The sequence below is a fragment of the Apostichopus japonicus genome, chromosome 21, assembly GCF_037975245.1.
Source record: "Apostichopus japonicus isolate 1M-3 chromosome 21, ASM3797524v1, whole genome shotgun sequence".
Taxonomy (NCBI): domain Eukaryota; kingdom Metazoa; phylum Echinodermata; class Holothuroidea; order Aspidochirotida; family Stichopodidae; genus Apostichopus; species Apostichopus japonicus.
This window is the reverse complement of record NC_092581.1, coordinates 14,504,278-14,524,927: the sequence shown is the minus strand read 5'-3', so window position 1 is coordinate 14,524,927 and position 20,650 is coordinate 14,504,278. Positions and strand designations below refer to the sequence as shown.

The window sequence follows — 20,650 nt, the reverse complement described above, 5'->3', positions numbered from 1 at the left end:
TATGCCAGTGATGGCTTCTTCGCGAGTTCCTGCTTGCAGGAGGATCTAAACTACATGCATACATACATACAAACATACATTCCAATGGAATATCTCCTACACCAAACACAAGGTTAATTGAGGCAGGGAATTCCTATATATGCTGCGCTGACTACTGCCATGCATGGTCCATTAGTCAAACTTATTATTTTGAGTTTTACATGCATCTATAGTCATGTAATATTATGGAACACATTTAACGTAACCAAAGTAACATTTCCCACTAGTTCTCACTAGTTTAAGCTTTCACTAACATCCCATAATAGAATTAAGTCTCCAACCGCCTTTTAAGGTGGGTTTGTAACCTATACGGGGATTTTGGTCACATCTGGATTTGTGCTCGAATGAAAAGGGTCTCACGATGATTTTTAGCTAGCAACAGTCGTTTTAATTTAAATTATTGAAATTCATTACTGCTGTTTATGTAATAGACAGTAACCGGTCTGAAATAGTATTGATTGTATTACTGCATATGCAGGAATACATTATACAGTTAACAAAATAAATTTGATAACCCTTTGTCAACTATATCAGGGGATGCATCCACGGCAGTGCTATAGATCTTTCGGTCGAATCCCTGTATTAGCACACACAGAGTGCCAGGCAATAAAACGATTGCTGTTTTTGGTTCATATACCTCATAATTGGTGGATTCTCGACTTTTGGCTCTCAAACTATCACCAGACATTCGAAAAGTTTAAATTGAAAAGTTAAGATATAGATCAAGCAATGACATGGATTTGTGAAAATTTTCTCGTAAAAGCCACAATGTTTTAGAGAGAGAAAAAACAGTAATTTCGAGAATAAAACATCTCCAACCGTCGAAATAAAATGTCGCCGCTTCGAAACAACAAAACACATTAGGCGTGAATGCTGACAACAAGTGGATGTTTTAACAAATAAACTTCAGAAAACATTGAATAGTTAAACTCTCGGGATAAGAATTTATCAGTTTAATGCAACAAGTCGAAATTTGTATAAAAAAATATCACTTTTGTTTTTAGAACTTAGTATAAATTTGAAGAAACAAGGTTAAATATTAAGAACATAGTAACATTTTGGTACAGAAAGTTGACATTTCGATAAGAAAATTATGTCGTGTCATGTTTGGAGTTGGTCGGACCCCTCCCCCCCCCCCCACGCTTACCCCATGAAAGACAAAAACGAATTTAAGTTGTCGCTTTAAAGCTTGTAAACGCACTTCTACAATTGTTATCAATTTGCAAATAATGAGTTTGTTCTGTTTGCGTTTACACACTGTTACAATAGTCCATTTTTGTTTTTGTTTTTTGCATAATTTTTGTTTGTATCAAGACGTCCCAGTTCCTGACCTCTGCCATTTCGAAGTTCACTCAGGTCTGTTTACGGCCAGGTAAATTCGACCTCGTTTAGAATTTATTTAAAGGAGTGGGTCCAGGGGTTGTACGGTGTCCACCCGGCCCTTAAATTCAAGGAGTGATTTTATAGCCCAAACTATGTCTCAGAATGTACCATTTCACGTTGAATTGTTTTTTTTTTTTTTTTGGGGGGGGAGACACCAAGTTCCCCTGCATGGGAGTCAGCTTCACCGACCCCACTGCCGGGTCAATTTTAATTGATTTCAACTAAATCGTGTTAACTAAGTCAATCTGAAGTCTAATCAAACATAGGAGGGTTTCGAAGTTTGCATTTGATATCGTGAACAAGTAACAACATCGAACGATATCGTTTGGGTCGTGCGTGTGTGTGTGTGTTATTAAATGATGGCGCTCATCGACTTTGTGTTTTACTTTGCCTCTTCCAAAGTAAACAGGGCGAAAGGAATGCCGATCCCAACCATCAACTTTGTTTGGTTTATATGACAGAGATCTTTGACAACTTAACCGGAACTAGATATTTATCATAGTCTGTGTTTGGTGTTATTCTTTGTACCGGGTCTTCGTTCTTGCGAATGGTTTAAAATGGTGCAGGAAGAAAATACAACTGGATCTTATTACTTGTGTAAGTAACTCCATGGATTATAGTAAATAAAAGTCCCTTCAGACAAAAGAAACAAACAAGAGGTTGCAGATCTCATATCCTCCGTACGGCCTGGTATGGGATGAAGTACAATATATCATCTACCTACTACAAGGTTGATGTGCTAAAGCACGATTAACAAGTGATACAGTATATGCAATATATTCGTCATTTGTCATTTGAAGAGGAAAAACTACAAGAGTATAAACAAACAGAAAGATGTGACGAAATTCAGAAACACTAAATTCAGAAATTTCATCACACATCCATTAGGGAATGTGTAGACTATTATATCATTAAAGTTATAACTGACTATCAAATTATACCGAAATTACACAATTAAGAATTAAAAACAATTAAAGAATTCAAACAATTCAAGAATTTTAAAAAAATTATAAAAATTAAGCATATCGTTAACCAACTATTGAAAACTGCGGACACCTACAATTTGTGTTTACTACTACATCCACACTAACGATTTCACTTTCAAAAATGAATTATTTCATTTACGAAACGTTATTTATAGAAAAAAACAAAACAAGGAAATGTACATTAACTGCAGCATGTATAAAGGAATTATTCTTATAATTTTACAGTTGTAATAAGTACCGTAACGTGCATGGGCGGGATTACGGGGGGCGGGGGGGGGGGCAAGAGGGGCATTTGCCCCCCCCCCACTTTTTCCCAGACCTTAGTTCACTTTTTTGCCAATTTTGCAGAAAAATGTGCACAACCATAATCCAAATTATTCCCCCACAACAGCTCTATCAAATAGGCATGTTTGTCTCGAATCTAAGTCGAATTTGTGTTTAACATCGTAACATGTAGCATGCAGAATAACTGGAGCAGTGGCGGCGGAACCGGGGGGGGGGCTTGGGGGGATCAGCCCCCCCAATGAAAAAGTTGAGGGGGCAAATGCATGATAAGCCCCCCCAATATTTACCAAGGCTCCGAAACGTGCATCTGCCCATTTTTCAATGCATACTTGTCGATCTGTCCGATGCACAAGTATACTATATAGGTGTAATAATTTTAGTAATTGCTGGGGACCTTCGGCCCGTCCCCTGGCTATAGACCACATTGTCACCCCAACCGCGTCTTCACGCCCCGTGAAAAGTGGAAGCAGTGAGTGTGAGTACCGGTAAGCGTAACACAACTTCGTCTTAGGCCAATGACTTGCCTTATTTGAGCCAGTTCTCCAACATCCCCTTACTTAGTGGCGGAGCGTTCATATATACAGTCAGGGGCGGATGCCCCCCCCCCCCTGACGGACTCAAATGTACTGCTGGCGCCCTTTTCAGCTTTTCACTACTTTTTACTTATTCGCGATTATTGACTATTTTATTGCGCTCTCATATACCTATTGACATTTGCCATATTCTGTTGGTGTAATTTTCCGACAAAATGGCGACGACACCTATTTATTCTCCGTTTATCTGCAAATTAGCAAGGCCCGGAAAGGGTCATTTCCTGCAATCTAGGGAGTATCTTTACTCAGAAATTTTCTGTACGCTCCGCGCCAACCAGTGGTGGCGCTCCGCTTAGATAGTGTCGAAAGCGCCCCTACAGACCATTCTTGCCCCCCCCCTGACCAATACCCCTAGCTCCGCCACTGCCCTTACTACACTCAAAAACGTCTTTGCGAGTACACTACGAGTAATAGCTACTCTCTTAAAACACCATCGAATATACAAATTACAATGTTTTTACAGACTTTTACGTGCAATCTGAGAAATTGCAGGCTTGAGACCCATATTTAAGGGCTAGGTATTCGCAGCATAAAACACTCGGGAAGTGCCGTTTCCGGCCATCTGGGGGTTTGAAAAACCCCAAAATTTTCTTGTACGCTCCGCGCCAACCGATGGTGGCGCTCCGCTTAGATGGTCTCCACACATTAGCCCCCCCCCAATAATTTTTACATTCCGCCGCGCCTGAACTGGAGCAAGAGCTAGCACATGGTTCGCAGCACAGGTTACGAATCCTGGAGCTAACAAACCAGCGATTCAATTCTGCATGTGATGAATCCGCAGAATGTGCTACAGTGCTAGCTTCAGGAATTGATTTTCAACGTTGCTGCTCTACTGAATGCGTTGAATAACTAAATCCAGAGAAACGATTTACGAAAGCCAGATTTGCATATTGGGTATATCAATAATTAAATTCAATACACTGACACATGACATCCCCCCCCCCCCCCCCGTGTCATTCAACAATATGCAATGGCAATGCCGATGTAATTTCTTTACTGCTCGAAATCCTGGAATGATGCATGCAAATCGAATAATGTAAATTACTAATTGGCACTAACACAGTAACGGAACCGGTGGACTTGAGGGGCTTATCCTCCATGAAATAAGTAAAAGGGGTAAAGGTATGTTCAGCCCCCAATATTTGCCAAGTGCTTCAAGAAGTGGGGACCGCGGGGAGAATTTCGAAGTGGGTGCTGAACATATTCTTGATCGGTCTAATGCACAATATACTAATAATTTTAGGGGGAAAGAACTGTCTAGATGCGATAGATTGTTACCAGAGGTGTCATTTTTTGCTGATCTAGGATTTCCTTTTTGCTTAAATTTCGACGCGCCGCGCCAACTGATGGTGGTGCACCGCCTAAATAGTGACGTATAAGCTTCGGTTGTACATCACCATATAAGTTCTTCTATCCGTCCTCCCTAAATTTACACACGTTCATATTAATTGTTTAGATGCAATTTAAAGCCTATTATGGGTGTTAATTTTACCGATCTAAGGGTACCTTTCATCAAAAATGTTGACGCTCCTTGCCAACCGATGATGGCGGTCGGCTTAGATAGTGACGTATAACAAAAGTTGTACGTCACCATCTGACCATATGTTCTACTATTTATCCTCTTCAAATTATTAAACGATAATTAACTATCTAGATACAATTGCAGACATGAGATCCATATTTCAAGGATGGGTACATGCAGCTTAGAGCACTCGGGAAGTGCCGTTTCCGGCCATCTGGAGGGTTTGTAAAGCCAAAAAAATTCTTGTACGGTCCGCGCCAACCGATGGTGGCGCTCCGCTTAGATAGTTCCCCCCCCCCCCCACTTTCACAACTCAAATCCCGCCCCTGGTAACGTGTTATCTCAGTAACTAAATATAAACAAATATCTCAAGGTGTAATTGTAAATATCACTGGATCTCATCTTCCTTTTCAAAACCAGGATTTAGGTAATTCCCGTTCTCTGTCTTATGAACCGCTTCCTTTTCAACATCCTCTTTTGACTTCGTTGATTTCCTCCTGAAAAAAAAATAAAGAAAATAAAAATTTACTTCTAGTTTTTTTTTTCTTCATCCAAATCTTGGGATTCCGTCAATTAGCTTGGTTTTGTCCGTTAGTCGGTTGTCTGTCAGTCTGTATATTAGGAATGAGTCAGATCTAGTCATTAATACGCAAGGGGATGGCGAATTGCTTAACTAATTGCTGTTAATTAACTTTGAATAAAACATTTGCAGACGTCTTATTTTTTCTTAGTCTGTTTGCAAACATGTGGTGAAAATGTTTTCTCAAGTGATCGCAAATCACCCAACGATACCATTAAGTTGATTTTATGGACAGTCCTGTGAAAAAAATGAGACGTTGCAGTTCTCATATAATTTTGATAACTGTATAGACAAAATTTCAACTCAATTAAGTCGACCGACACAACCCAATAGGAATTCATAAAACTTTGGATGGTGTTCGTTTATAATTCGCAATACTAATGCTCATGAACTAATACGAACTAATACTTACGAATTAAACAGCTCGCCCTCCTCTATTGTTTCTGGGAGATCTTTGCCTCTTGTCTCTGGTAGGAGTAATACTAATGAACCACCCAGGATTGCCGACAAGCCGAATATGATAAGTGGAAGGGGTTCCCAAACCTCATCCAGGAGCAAAATGAGAGGTGATAAAATTCCTCCGATACGGCTGGATGTTGAACAAATTCCGACGCCTACACTCCTGTATATAGTTGAATAGATGGTATACGCAGTAAAAGAAAATATGTAATTTATTATAAATTCCTGTTTTTCTCTCTTAATTTATGGATTATGATTATATTAAGGTATATCAGTGGGGCATGATGAAGACGATGGCATGCTTAGAGTAAAACAGACATTACATAATTAAACATAGTTTAGCATAGCATGCCATGGCATTCTATAGCATAGCATACTATGACATAATATGGCATAGCGTATCACAGCATAGCATATCATACATGTATAGCATGAAACATGTAATATCAGTTCTAAACGATGATACTTCATTCGTAGGGACTACAAACCACTACAATTCTGTCTGAGGTCATAGAATAGATTTTAAAGTACTACACTGACCTGAGGGGCGTTGGAAAGACCTCTGCTGCATAAATATAAACAAGTGCGAAGGACGCACTGACACCAAATTTACCAATCATCGCGACCGTAGTTTTCCATGGACCAATAGCTATGGGGGAAAATGAGATGGATCAGTTCTGTTTTTACCTCCACGGTTATACATAAATTGAAGTATTAGTCGACGAGTTAATGGGTGTGGCAGGACCGAACTCCTTTGGGAATTGGGGGAAGGAGCACGTTCACTATTCAGACTTTTTTGCAAAGGGCTTACAGCTTTTACAAGATGTTGGATACCATAACAACTCCCTGTGGATACGAACATAAATAGTCTCTATAGTGCCTTAAGGTATAATCGCCCACCCAAAGAGAACTACATTCGTCATTAAACGTTACTCTACTATACAACAAGTCAATACTGAATTATGCACTGATGCTTGTGTATGCTATTTAGAACATATTCATTTGCAAAGTACCGTCATCATATAATTGACATTATAATTTTCCATCGTATTTTGTGTATTATTTTTAGGGCTGTTTAACTATCATTTCGGGATTGTTTATGCATTTTATGTGTAAGTTTTAGCTCCCCTACTTGCAGACATTTGGCAATAAGTTAGAAATTGGTCAAGTTACTCGAGTAAGTACTTTAGTTCCTACACCTTTCAAGTTGGGATAGTAGTGCATTTCTGTTTACGAGTGTGGGAGGACGGAAGGAAAGCGTTAAGTTTACAAAGTCAGTTGTCATAAGTAACCTCAGAGCATGTAAGGTACGTGGAGAGAAAATTCAGTACCGTCCGTAACTGTGTCTGCTGCATACCATGTACAACGTCGGAGACGCTTTTGTAACATTTTCTCTGGACTTTTGAGCGGTAAAACGGTACATATGGAATCAAATACCGAAAATCAATGTGGTGACTAAACAAAAGGAACAAAAATCGACACTTGAGGAGGCCATTTTTCGCGTGCCGAAATAGAAAACCTTATGTGCAAAGTCCGCAACTTCTTTGCCGAAATGTGAAATTCTCCCAGCCCTGGCTCTTTGAATATACTGGGGCAGCTTTTTGACTCATCATTCTTCGTTTCTGTGATCAAAATCTACGCTAAAGTTTAAACCCTTTTATTTCCTGCACGGGAAACTGCAAAATCGTTAGGAGATGGCGGAAGCAGTTGCACACGGAATAACACTGGTGAAACAGTTCGTCATCGATGTAGCTCAGGCAATATCCGCCAGTTTGTTATAAAGCGACATTTTGGCTCGCTTCCGTAACCTCGATGAATGCATATTTTTAATATGTTTGTCAAAGGGTATTTCACTCTTGAAAATCGCAGGAAAGAGCAGCAGTATTAAAACAAAAATTGACATATTTTTGTCTAAAATACAAAGTTCTCACTTTCGGTAAACGCGACGCTTTATTTAAAAAAAAATGTATTTAAAAAATGATAGAACTATAATACGTATACTCACGAATAACAATGGTTATTAGACATGCCACTCCCGCAAGTAGTTGGAAGGCAGATGTTGAATAGCGCCTCCCTAAAGGAGATTCGATAGCTGGTATACAAAGAAGGTATGCAGGTACTTCTACTGCTCCCGATATAAAGAATGAGATGTAAATATTACCACCGAGATCGGATGTACTAAGAGAGAGTCCATAGTAAACCATACTACAAACTGCCCTGAAGATCAGAAGAAATGAAACACGAAAGAGACGACGCAATGTTTAAATTCTTTTTAGTGACGTCGTTAAAAAAAATTATCTTTCCGATTTACTTAATTCCTATATACATCCAAACACGTATAGATAAATTGGTTGCTTAGTATTATGGCTAATTGCGTATATGACGATATTTCAAGGAGAGCAGCAACTGTTAAACATACTGGTTGTCTGTCTGCCGCTAAAAGGCCTACCAAAAACATACTTCATGGCGGTTATGAATAGAGAACTCGTGTGATATATACAGTATATATCACATGAGTAATATACACAGACTAATTCATTAGTTTGTATTATACAACACCTAATTATATTCCGGCCATTTGATTGGTCAATTGCTCGTCGATTGCATGCAAAATCCGCTCTATTGCACTCTATGAAATAGAACCATGGGTTATACTTCTTTGATAGCACTTTTTTCAATGGTAAGAGAGCAGAGAAACCTGTCTGTTCAAAACAATCTGTTGCATGAGTGCATTTTACATCCGATTATATCCAAATTTGAAGGTGTTGTATAAAACAAATAATGAATGGTTTCCATTCGTGCAATAGTGCAAATATTTCATTCGTTGAAAGATGTAATTTGTTCCATTCAACTCGGCTGCGCCTCGTTGAATGGAACAAATTACATCTTTCAACTCATGAAATATTTGCACTATTGCACTCATAACCATTCATTATTTGTATAATATGCCATGATGCAAATATGTGTCACGTGAATGTATAGGGGGGGGGGGCAGGGGCTTTAGGGGATGATGTTCATAGTCTCCTCTCAATGAAATTAACTTCGTAAAAGTGATATCAACACAGTTAAAGAAACTGTCAATGACTCATGTAATAAGTAAATACACGTCCGTTTACTAACGTTATTGTTTGTGTTGCTGTGTGTGTAACAGAAATACGGATGCCATGATGAGCCATATACCACATGATTTAGACCAGTGGTCTAGATAGCTATAACAAAACCAAGCTACCGTGAAGTGTAAGTAGATCTTTTCGTATTCCACAATAACAATAACTGTGATGAGCTCATTTTGCACGTATAATTTTGAGTTCATTGCTTCCCTACTCCAACTTCTTCCCCATGCCCGTTCCCATCCTTCCCTTTCAGCTGCACTTCCATCCTCCCCTGTCCTCCCCTGTCCTCTCCTCTCCCTTTCCCTTCCCTTCACTCGCCCCCTCCCCCCTTCCCCCAACTCAAAGTAGATATTTTCGTCTTCCACAATAACAATAACTGTGATGAGCTCATTATGCACGTATAATTTTGAGTTCATTGCTTCCCTACTCCAACACCTTACCCATCCCCGTTCCCATCCTCCCCCTTTCAGCTACACTTCGATCCTCTCCTGTCCTCTCCTCTCCCTTTCCCTTCCCTCCACTCGCCTCCCCCCCCCCCCTCCCCCAACTCACCAATTGTACATCAAATTCACTGTTGTGGTTCTCAGATTTGGTGTGCGGAAGAGATCTATAAATGATGGATTCCTCACATTACTTTCTTCGGATGTTTGCTTTAGGAGACAATGATATGCATAAAATAATGTTAATTGTTTTTATATTCTACGATTTACGCACAACAAAACGTAACGCATGCAATTCAATAACGTAACAACTGCAGGGAGAATTCCTATACTTTCCAATCTAAACCTAAATTAACGAATTGTTTGGCTTTCGTGTTTACGTTCTTATCTGTATCAATTATTGTCTAAACAATAATAACAAGTGCCCTTTATCTATTTTTTTTCCGATTGCAACTTCAATTTTGTGTTTGTATTCGGCCTTGGAGTACGAAGGTTATAACTTATGGAAGTCATATCACATTGGGGGTACACAGTTTATATCTTAGGTCTGTTAAAGATTACGTAACCTTTTAAATAAAGGCTGAGATAAGACTACTGATACCAAACGTCTAAAGTCAATTAAGAAATGTCGTTTGTGTTGCATCGATAATCAGCAGATAATTGCAACTGTACGTTACCTATAATGTGTACTTTATTTTGGGTGTTTATATTTTAAATTCTCTGGCAGTTGCTGCAGCTGCTAAAACTTAACCAGAGGGGGAAATGGAAGGGAAGACGGGCTACCGGGGAACACACCGTCAGTCTTTTGACTAGAACTAAATTAAAGTGTCCCCATCTAAAGCCCGCCCATATTATATTATTACGTGTATATACCCACAGCGCCCCTACCTAAACTGGCACATCTCCAATGCAATGACACCAGTGCTAGTGCAGCCATGGGAGATAAGCCCGGAAGCTTACACCCATATTCCCCCCCCCCCCTCCGACCCCATATGCCTAATTAAAATAAAGGAAAACAAAGAGGAGACGACGTCTTGTTTTCCAGGAGAAGGCTTTTTAATTAGGCTTTTAATTACTTGTTCATTGTTGCCCATTTTTGCTTGCATTTTTGTCTTGTACTATGTTTACTGTTTTTTGTTTAATTTTGCTGTCACTGCGCCATGAGCGTCTTTCTTTTTTTTGACGGATACCGCCGCATTATAAATGTCCATTATTATTATTAGTACAACGATTGTCGAAATGAAATGGATCTTCATAGCTATACATGAGTCGATTTGACTGGTACAGGAAGATTTAATACAGAACTTTTCAACACATTGACATTTACAACAGTAACCTGCAGTGGAATATACTCCCTTATACGTTCTTGTGTATAACTCATAATCATTTCTATAGACCTACTTATAGTTTACTGTTTGTTAACATTTATATTTCCATGTGGGAAGCATTAATACAAAAATCATGGAAATTTTACTATTTGTAACATGAAAAATATGAATTAACTCAGGTATAACTCAAAGTTGGAATTTTCGCAATGTTCATGGTATTTTATGATTGATGCAATGACCCTATTCTACGGTGGCCCATAACGGCCTTGCCAATCTGTATACCTTGACGGTTCTTTAAATAATTTTGTCCTTAGCAACAGTCAACATTGTTGTCCCCTATGCCAAATGTTTTTATTATTTTCAATAATTACTGTCATAACATCTTTGCCTTATTTTGCAGATATTCCAATGAATCATTTAGCAACATTTGCCTTTAAATAGGAGGTGGTTTGAGCACAGGAAAGGAATTAATTTAATCTCAAGCCCAATTTTAAACACAATTTTTCTCGCGACAGACTAAAGGCGCAAAACTAACTGTACTTGCAGTTGGTTTCATATCTTATTTAAATAATTTACGATACCACTGTATTCTGAATCCTATCCTTTCCCGGGCCCTCTTATTGAACCCGGACTCCGAGAATGTAGATGACCCCCCCCCCTCCTCCACCCAACCCTACTGACCCCTTGTCCTGTTATGCCCCAAGTAAAATAAATAGCCGAGTTTGTTTTCAACAAATTGAAGTATTTAAATTTGGCTGTTATTTCAGCATTCATATTTACAAGTTTGTAACATAACATAACATATCTGAAAATTAAAACTGTTTTCAGTGAAGTATTCATGATGGCTTACCGCATCATTCCACTTCTTAACCTTTGACATGTAGTTGGCTGGAAGTTTATCAGTCGCTTTGTTGCCCTTTGCCATTTTGTTGATTATTTTCTCAGCTTTGTCATACTTTGATTTTACGACGAGCCATCTCGCTGATTCTGGAACGAATCTGCCCTTTGCAAGAAGAGATAAAGAATGAGTAGATAAATTTTCATCTCTTATTTTTTAATCATCTTTTCGATGGACGTCTTAAACTATATAGCCTGTAGTTGTACGCTAAATCGGTGCAATGTGTTATGAATATTCAAATTAATTCAACAATCAACACTTATCGCGGTAAATGAGTGACACCAAATACGACAACAAACGTTACCGAGAAAATTTTGCAACAATTTTCTTGAAGGAAGTGTGCATAAATTACATATTTTGCGAATAATTATTTTTTTCGTTAATATTATCATTTTTGTTTACTTTAAAAGCTTACTATTCAGAGTCCATGCGAGTCTTCTTTTTCATCGTTTTTTATCCTTGTCTAATATTTATTGTTTCCCTTTCGAATGTTGTGCTAACTCAGTCCCGTAGACGGGCCGGGGCGAATGGACCGTGCTACCCCCCCCCCTCCCTCCGTCCCCTCCACTTTGCCTCCATCATTCATGTATTATACACCTCGTTAATTCGTTGGTGCCATGCACTCCAAGGCTTAAATTGTTGGTGCCCCTCGAAATAAGAATTCCTGGCTACGGGCTTGTGCTTACTTCATGTCGCCAAAGATATTATAAACAAACATACAAAAAACGATATCATTGTATAATTTCTTCACGTTTGAATACATTTTAACTTATACGTCTTGCGAGAGGTTAGTTTATGTATCCTACGTTTATTTCGCGTAACAAAACGTTCAAGCGATCCACAGATCCGTGATAATGTTCATCTCTACATTCCAATCTGTAAAACACTGACATACACTTGTTTCCATCTTAAGTGAAACATATCTCATTACTATAAAAACATGCATACTTACGGAAATGTAAAATAGCACAACACAAAGAGTGCCATTATAGTGAGTTGTAAAACCCTCCAATTTCTAATCAAATAACCGAATAGTGTAAGAAGCATTGCCCCGACCGCGTAAAATAGTTGTATGATGATCCCAGTATATACTCGTTTAGATGGTCCGACCAATTCGGTGACTAAAAAGGGGACAAATAAAATGATAATACAGATTGAACTTGGCAATACGTAGTATATAGCCTATACTGGTAGGATACATAGTAACCAGAATGCTATTAATGTGTATAGAGCACTATAGTCTAGTATAGTTAATAATATACATGAATTAAAGCGAAACGTTCCTTACGTAATACACGTTATTATGGACCAATAGGAAGTAAACACGTCGTACATAACCTACACGTAAAACAAAGGGCATCAAAGGGTATCAAAATGCCTATAAATGTTCCATTGTCCATATTATTATTTATGATAGAGAATATCGTTTTAACCAATAAAATAAAAGTGATGCGGGTACCTATTACAAAAGCGAGTAAAAATCCACCGATGTTAAAGGCTCCGACGAAGAAACGGAAAGTACAATATGACCAGAACGACGGCGCAAAAGACGCTGCTATTTGGAATATTATGACGAGAGAGACGGTCAGTATTAACGAGACACGTCTACCAATTCTGCGAAATGACACAAGATAGAGAGAAATGGTTTAAAAGTAGCGATTTGTATAAATAGTTTCATAGTGTACCAAGCTGTTACCGTGATGCCAACAAATCTATGCTCGTACGATCTAGCCTATATACATATGCCAAGTTTGAAACCAAGTGTCTCTTTTGTTTTCTGTCTTCATTTTTTCTTTCACGTTAGACACTTGTGTTTGTTATTTCAAATGTGAAGTAAAACCATCGTTTAAAATGAAAACTAGAAGGAAAAACAACATATATCTATAACGAAGATATAGAATAATATACTTATTTTGTGTATATAGTCGTCTTCTAACGAGAATATTGTGTGATCTTGCATCAAATGGAAGCTATATACATGGTATTATAGAGCTGTAGCTAATAACAGACTATATCATTTCTGAAGCATATATGATAAAATGGTTCGCATAGGTTCAAATCCCCTTTTTAACGATAGTTTGTTCTTGTTTTCCAATTTACTTTCTAATACCCAGTACTAATCATTCTGATAGAGTACCTCTTTGTTAGTAGATAAATCTGTATGTGATATTTAGCAGGTGCGTATCCAGGGGGGCGTTGGGGGCGCGCGCCCCCCGGGTAAGAGAAAGAGAAGAGAAAAAAAAGAGAAGAAAAAAGGAAAAAAGAGGGGAAAAAAGAGGAGGAGGAGAGGAAGGAAGGGAAAATAAAAAGAAGAAAGAGAGAAAAAGGAGAAAAAGAGGGAGTAAAAGCAAAACGCGAAGACACCGGGAAGAGAAAGAGGAACAGTGACATCATTACAGCGCTGAAGGGTAGCCAGTGACGGATCAATGATTTCGTAAAAGTGTGACTCACCCTACCCCTTACACCGACAACTCCCGTTTCCATTTTCCTCTCTCACTAATGATCTATATATGTACTATATATGGTCTACCATAACGCGTGTGTAGAATTGTGCTATGAAACCAACTGTGGCTGGTCTCGAACTCGACCGTGTCGTCGGGGAACATGACGCATTTTGGGAAGGGGCGACCGCCCGCCACCCCCCATTCAGCATTTTTTTAAATGATATCGCTAAGTAATTTCAAAATAGAAAGTGCTTAGAGGCAACTTACAAGGCCTGGGAAGTGTCATTTCCAGCGATCTGGGAGGCATTTTCGGCCAAAATTTTCTTGTACGCTTCGCGCCAACCTATGGTGGCGCTACGCTTAGATAATTTGCCTACAGGCTTCGCCCCTCCCTTGGCAAATTCCTCGCTACGCGCCTGTTCGAATTTGTAACGCAAACAGCAGATATATCACATCATATCAGTGAGCATGAAAATGGCGTTCCACGATGAAAAGCCTCAAAACTGTCCGACTTGCCTGAAAAAATAACCAAAAATTTTCTCGCGCTTCGCGCGCGTTCAACGTGTTCATGTCAATATCATATAAGCAAGCATCGGTTATTACATCGCATGCCATCATGTACCGTACGGTCCGTTAAAATCGCGCAGTATACCGCGGGATGCTAATGTAAACAACGACATGTCTCATGTAGATGTATAAAAAGCATGGAGGTTTAATTATGTCAAAACTCTCTTTTACATTAGTAATGGCGAATTAGGGCCTGCACCCCCGCCGCGCAGTGGCGGAGCTTCCATATGGTCAGGGGGCGGATGCCCCCCCCCCTGACGGACTCAAATGGACTGCTGGCGCCTTTTTCAGCTCTTTACCACTTTTTACTTATTCTAGATTATTGACTTTTTTTATTGCGCTCTCATCTACTTATTGACATTTGTCACATTTTGTTGGTGTAATTTGGCGATGACACCTTATTCTTCGTTTATCTGCAAATTAGCCAGGCCCGGAAAGGGTCATTTCCGGCGATCTAGGGAGTATCTTTACTCAAAAATTTTCTGTACGCTACGCGCCAACCAGCGGTGGCGCTCCGCTTAGATAGTGTCGAAAGCGCCCCTACAGACCATTCTCGCCACTCCTGACCAATACCCTAGCTCCGCCAATGCCGCCGGGCCTCCTACGCCTATGTGTGTAGTGTTCGGTTGAAGGAAATATCTGCTATTTTTTCATTTCCTTCAACCAAGTTTTATAATAGCCGTTATAACAGGTTTTAATATTTCTACACCAATAAATTAACTGTGTCTGAATTTTAGAAAATTTCTGACCAACATTCTACATCACACTTCCCTCTACTCGTGCAATTTTGACCGGTCTGTTAGGGGTTGAAGGAAGTTTTTTCTATATTGGTTGTCCATAGATGAAATTTTGTACAACATTATGGGTATGTTTTGAAGTGAGTTTATTCACGAGAAATGTGAATTTTCAAATTCTGAACAAATATGGGGCTTAAAACCTTGAAAAGTGGGGCTGACGGGTATTGTGGGCCGCGACGTAGAATCACCTACAAAAGCAAAGACCCACAAGAGATGCGATCAGGTCGAACATGATGTGTGCCGGGTTGACAATCTTCAAAAAGGTTATGGATGGAAAAAAAACTATTAGGAAATACTTAGTTCTCAGGCAAAAAGTGTACATCTGGTTGGTCATTTCAAGCCCGAGAAGTGCCGTTTCCGGTGATCTGGGGGGTATCAAAATAAGAAATTTTCTTGTACGCTCCGCGCCAACCGATGGTGGCGCTCCGCTTCGATAGTAATTCGCGCCCCCCGGGTTAGAAAATCCTGGATACGTGCCTGTTTAGGATGATCGTGCTTGACCGTTTATAGCCGTGATTACGTCATGCGGTATACGACGAACATCTTCATAAACAATTATCATAATTTCTATTTCCTCTATGTATCAACGCGTCCAAACACCTTCGTAGAAGTCTATAGTCCGAAGGCATCGAATTTAAGATGATCTGGAGGGATCACTCCACAGTATACAAAAACGTACCAACCACGGAGGGTCACGTGACGTGCTTCCTTGTAGCACTCAACTCTTATAGTATGCCTTGAATTTGTATTCCATAAAACAACTAATGTTATGATCCCATAGCTACCATATTCCTAGTGAAGCTATGCGAACAACGGAATCTAGCTAAATGGTACATTATTGCACTGTTTACCGCAATTTTCAATTCCAAAATTGCAATTTTGAGTATTTTCTTCCCAAAACTCGAACTGCAACTGTTCCACACGCAGCTTATCAGGACTGTTCACGAATGTACATAGACAAAAGAAGCAGACTACAGGATTCGTTGCTCCTTAGCAACCAATTGCTCCTTGCCGTTGTTGCAAGGGACGGTAAAAACGTTAGGAATCTATAAGAATCTGACATTAAATGTTCGAACAGTAGCCAGGGTCCATACAGATCAAGCTTTTTTTATGAGACGGAGAGTAAATCTAAATAAACAACGTGTTTACCCAAACCTAAGAAATTCTCCAATTTACCATAAATGCCCGTAGTAGCGTTCTGATGTTTATGGACCTCTTTATCTCAACAAACTGGGCTAAATAATATGTTAGTAACACCTGTGTGTCAGGGGAGGGGGATCTTGCCTTCTGGAGGACATCCCTGGATCCCCCCCCCCCCTTTACAGGCTTGCTCCACCTTTAAACTAACAATGTATATTAACGGTATCCTTACATATCAGACAATGATCCCATCACAAATGATCCGAAAAGAACACCGGCGAAATAGATAGATTGAGCTAAATCCGCTGCCGTCTTCTGGTCACACACTAGGTCAAACTATAAGAAACCAAACAAAATATTTTAATTATATTCAAAAACTTGTACGACATTAGAATATATATATATATATATATATATATATATATATATATATATTAAGTTCTTAATATAGCGCCAAATACCAAAAGGCCTCTAGGCGCTTTACAAAACCTAAAACAAAGAGACACAAAAAGACAGAGAAATCAAAGGAATAAAAAGTCTAGAAAACAAATAAACGATATTAAACAGTATGTAATATACGAACACAAAAATGTTAAAACACGAGAAGACTATGTATCTATGTATATATATGTATATATATATGTATATATATGTATATATATGTATATATATGTATATATATGTATATATATATGTATATATATGTATATATATATGTATATATATATATGTATATATATGTATATATATATATGTATATATATATGTATATATATGTATATATATATATGTATTTATATGTATATATATGTATATAAATATATATATATATATATATATGTATATATATGTATATATATATATGTATATGTATATATATGTATATATATGTATATATATGTATATATATATGTATATATATGTATATATATGTATATATATGTATATATATGTATATATACGTATATATACGTATATATATATAAATATATATATATATGTATGTATATATATGTATTTATATGTATATATATATGTATATATATATGTATATATATGTATATATATGTATTTATATGTATATATATGTATATATATGTATATATATGTATATATATGTATATATATGTATATATATATGTATATATATGTATATATATGTATATATATATATATATGTATATATATATATGTATATATATATATATGTATATATATATATATATACACATATATGCCTATATACATATATATACATATATATAATTAATAAAATATAATTAATATGATTTTTTGTGATAGGAGTGACGCAATATATATAGAGAGACCATGGGCAATAAAAAAAACTTTATTTAATCGAATTGATGCACTATTCAGTAACCCCCGACATCTTAAAAGCGAGATTGTGATCACATGTGATCTTAACTCTATCGAGTTCATGAGGCCTCTAAGTGGATGATATTGACCCTTAAGGTTCGATAAGACAATCCAGGGAGTCGATAAACTCGTATCTAGAAGACAATCGGTTGTCGATTATAATTTCGGTCGAAAACGTTTAAACGACATATTATATAATACTTAAAAGGTCATGTTGAATTTATATTCAAAGTCTAATTTTCTTGTACCAAAGGTGCACCAATAATATTATTTTTTTCTTTTATCATATGTATATATATTTTGGAATTAAGATGTTTATTCAACTAATTTGCTTGGAGTCACTGAAAAGCAAACAATTCTCGAGAACGGTCGATACTAAACCACAAATGGTGGAAACTTCTTATCTAAAGTGTATTGTCACGATATTATTGAAAATAACATGTATACCGTACTATTCCAATATCTTATAGCGAAAGCTATACACTGAAAATGACATACTATACGTTAGCCTATACACTGTAGAGGTGTAGAAGAATGCTTCTGGTTGGCGGGGGGGGGGGGGGGGGCTGTTCAAGAGGACGCCAAAGTCGTAGCCCAGTAGGGAGTACAGATGCGAAACCCTTTAGCATTTCTCGGCATTTCTTGTTCTTTCATAGCGAATTTCAGGTACTAAAATATACATATTAGAAATAGGAATTACACTGAAATCTGTTTACTGCGTGGAATAACTGTTGTGAGTATACACCGCCTTTACCCCCCCCCCCCCTCGGGGAACATCCTCTCCACCCACGCCGGGTTCCTATGCCGTTCTATACTTTTCAGTAAACTTACATCGGATATAATGGTCCGCTGATATTCATAGGAGTCATGGACCCAACCTTCATCACATTCTATCGTTTCGTTCGTAGCATTTCCAGCCCAAAAGCTCGCTTCCCAAACACCGTAATCCACGTCATATTTGGCACATTGTGCGTAGCTTTTTCCGTCGTCCGTTTCCTCAATCGGAATTGACGAATTCCGGTATCTGTATAGACAGTCTAGATAAGCTTTTTGATTGGTCAAAAGGTCCATACATGCGTCTACGTCATCTTTCCATTCCTCAACTGCACACCAGTGATCTGACGGTTGCGTGAAAAACACTTGGCTTAAATTATTAGCAGCAACTGGAATACCTATTAAGCAAACCAAACAAACAATTTTTATCTGGTAGGGACCAAATTCTCCAATAAAGCACATAATATCGTCGAATTTGAGAAAGTCCGTGCCATCTTCCTTGGCGTCCTTTTTCTACAAAAGATAAGATAGAACGAAAGAAAGAAAGAGTTTGAAAACCTTATAGCTTTATATTTCATGGCATGAAATCATTCATTTGCCTTTGCCGTATATTTCCTTTTCAGTTAACAGAATCTGATCAAAGTATCTCTTAAGATTTCGAGTTGGTTAAAGCATCATCATGATTGATCTCTAGAGTAAGGAGGAATATGTCACTGAAATAGAACTAGCAGTGTTCGATACAGGTGGCAAATGTCTACAATGGAATTACGACCTTTCTTACAGGGTTCGAAACTCTGGACGTAAAATCAGCGTCCATAGCCTAGTTGATTAGGGTGTCCGCATATAAAAGTCCGAATCACGGTGGATGCTGGAACTTTTTCACTGTTCTGGATTTTGCAACTCATTGCCATTTCATATATATATATATATATGTCTATATGTATATATATAAATATATATATATAAACATATATATAGGTCTATATATATGCCTATATAGGCATATATATATATATATATATATAGGTCTAAATAGGCCTATGTATAGGCCCATATATAGGCCTATATATAGGCATATGTATATAGGTCTAAATAGGCCTATGGTCTATTTAGACCTACATATATAGGCCTATATAGGCCTATATATAGGCTTAAGTTTTATATATAGGCCTATATATAACATATATAGGCCTATATATAGTTCTATATATAGGCCTATATATATATATATATATATAGGGCCTACACACCTAAGATATATCCCCAATAGCGAAAGATTATATATACATCACCTGTTCATCTTCAAACCCCGCCATGTGTCTTTCCAATCGTTCCAATTATCATTAAAATTTGATTGTGATTAAACAGCGCTGCTTGCTTGAATGAATAAAGTTAAGCAGAGTTAAGAGTATTTAAATACCCTGTTGATAAGATTCGTCGTTACTTAGCAATCTTAACGTGACTGTAATCTGCAGTCGGACTCTTGATCCGTTCGCGCAACCGTTGCAGAGATGACATTAACACAACTCGTGTTTATACTGGTACCTAGATCAAAGAAACTGCGACAAACCCGATGGAAATTACAATGCTGAAATAAGACATTTGTTTAGTAATCAGTATACATAGATAAAGAAAGATTTCAACACAGCAGAAATGAACTAATACACTTGTGTTGTTCAGGGATTCTTTTTATAGGTGTTATTAATTCAATATAACGTTTTCCGTGGTTTTTTTTTATATATTTTTTTATATATTTTTTATTCTTACTGTATAGTTAACTTTAACAAATGTTTTAGGGTTTGGTCAGCAATTAATTCCAAACCAATACCGAGCAGTGGCGTTGCCAAGGGGGGGGGGGCACGTGCCCTCCCCCAAAAAATCGTGCCCACCCCAGATGCGATTTGTGGTGTTTGTCACAAGGTCCC

General features: G+C 37.8%; 1 protein-coding gene across 1 annotated transcript; it reads right to left on the bottom strand.

The window, feature by feature from the left end:
* Positions 1-2,687: 2,687 nt before the first annotated feature.
* Positions 2,688-20,218, bottom strand: LOC139962950 (organic cation transporter protein-like). The gene is made up of 11 exons (XM_071963368.1): positions 20,018-20,218; positions 18,783-19,238; positions 16,807-16,910; positions 13,086-13,240; positions 12,579-12,747; positions 11,579-11,726; positions 9,513-9,610; positions 7,853-8,064; positions 6,388-6,496; positions 5,801-6,010; positions 2,688-5,305 (listed from the first exon to the last, which is right to left on the bottom strand). Exons 1-11 carry the CDS (start codon positions 20,039-20,041, stop codon positions 5,197-5,199), a joined length of 1,794 nt encoding a protein of 597 aa, XP_071819469.1. The 5' UTR covers positions 20,042-20,218; the 3' UTR covers positions 2,688-5,196.
* Positions 20,219-20,650: the final 432 nt, after the last annotated feature.

What these genes read in the sequence shown, in the direction of transcription:
- LOC139962950 (XM_071963368.1), bottom strand. Translation starts at nt 20,041, where the DNA reads ATGGCGGGGTTTGAAGATGAACAG. An exon ending in TTTACTCGCTTTTGTAATAG is followed by an intron (nt 12,748 to 13,085) that starts GTACCCGCATCA and finishes TCCCCTTTTTAG; the next exon opens with TCACCGAATTGGTCGGACCA. An exon ending in GTCTTTCCAACGCCCCTCAG is followed by an intron (nt 6,011 to 6,387) that starts GTCAGTGTAGTA and finishes AACTATATACAG; the next exon opens with GAGTGTAGGCGTCGGAATTT.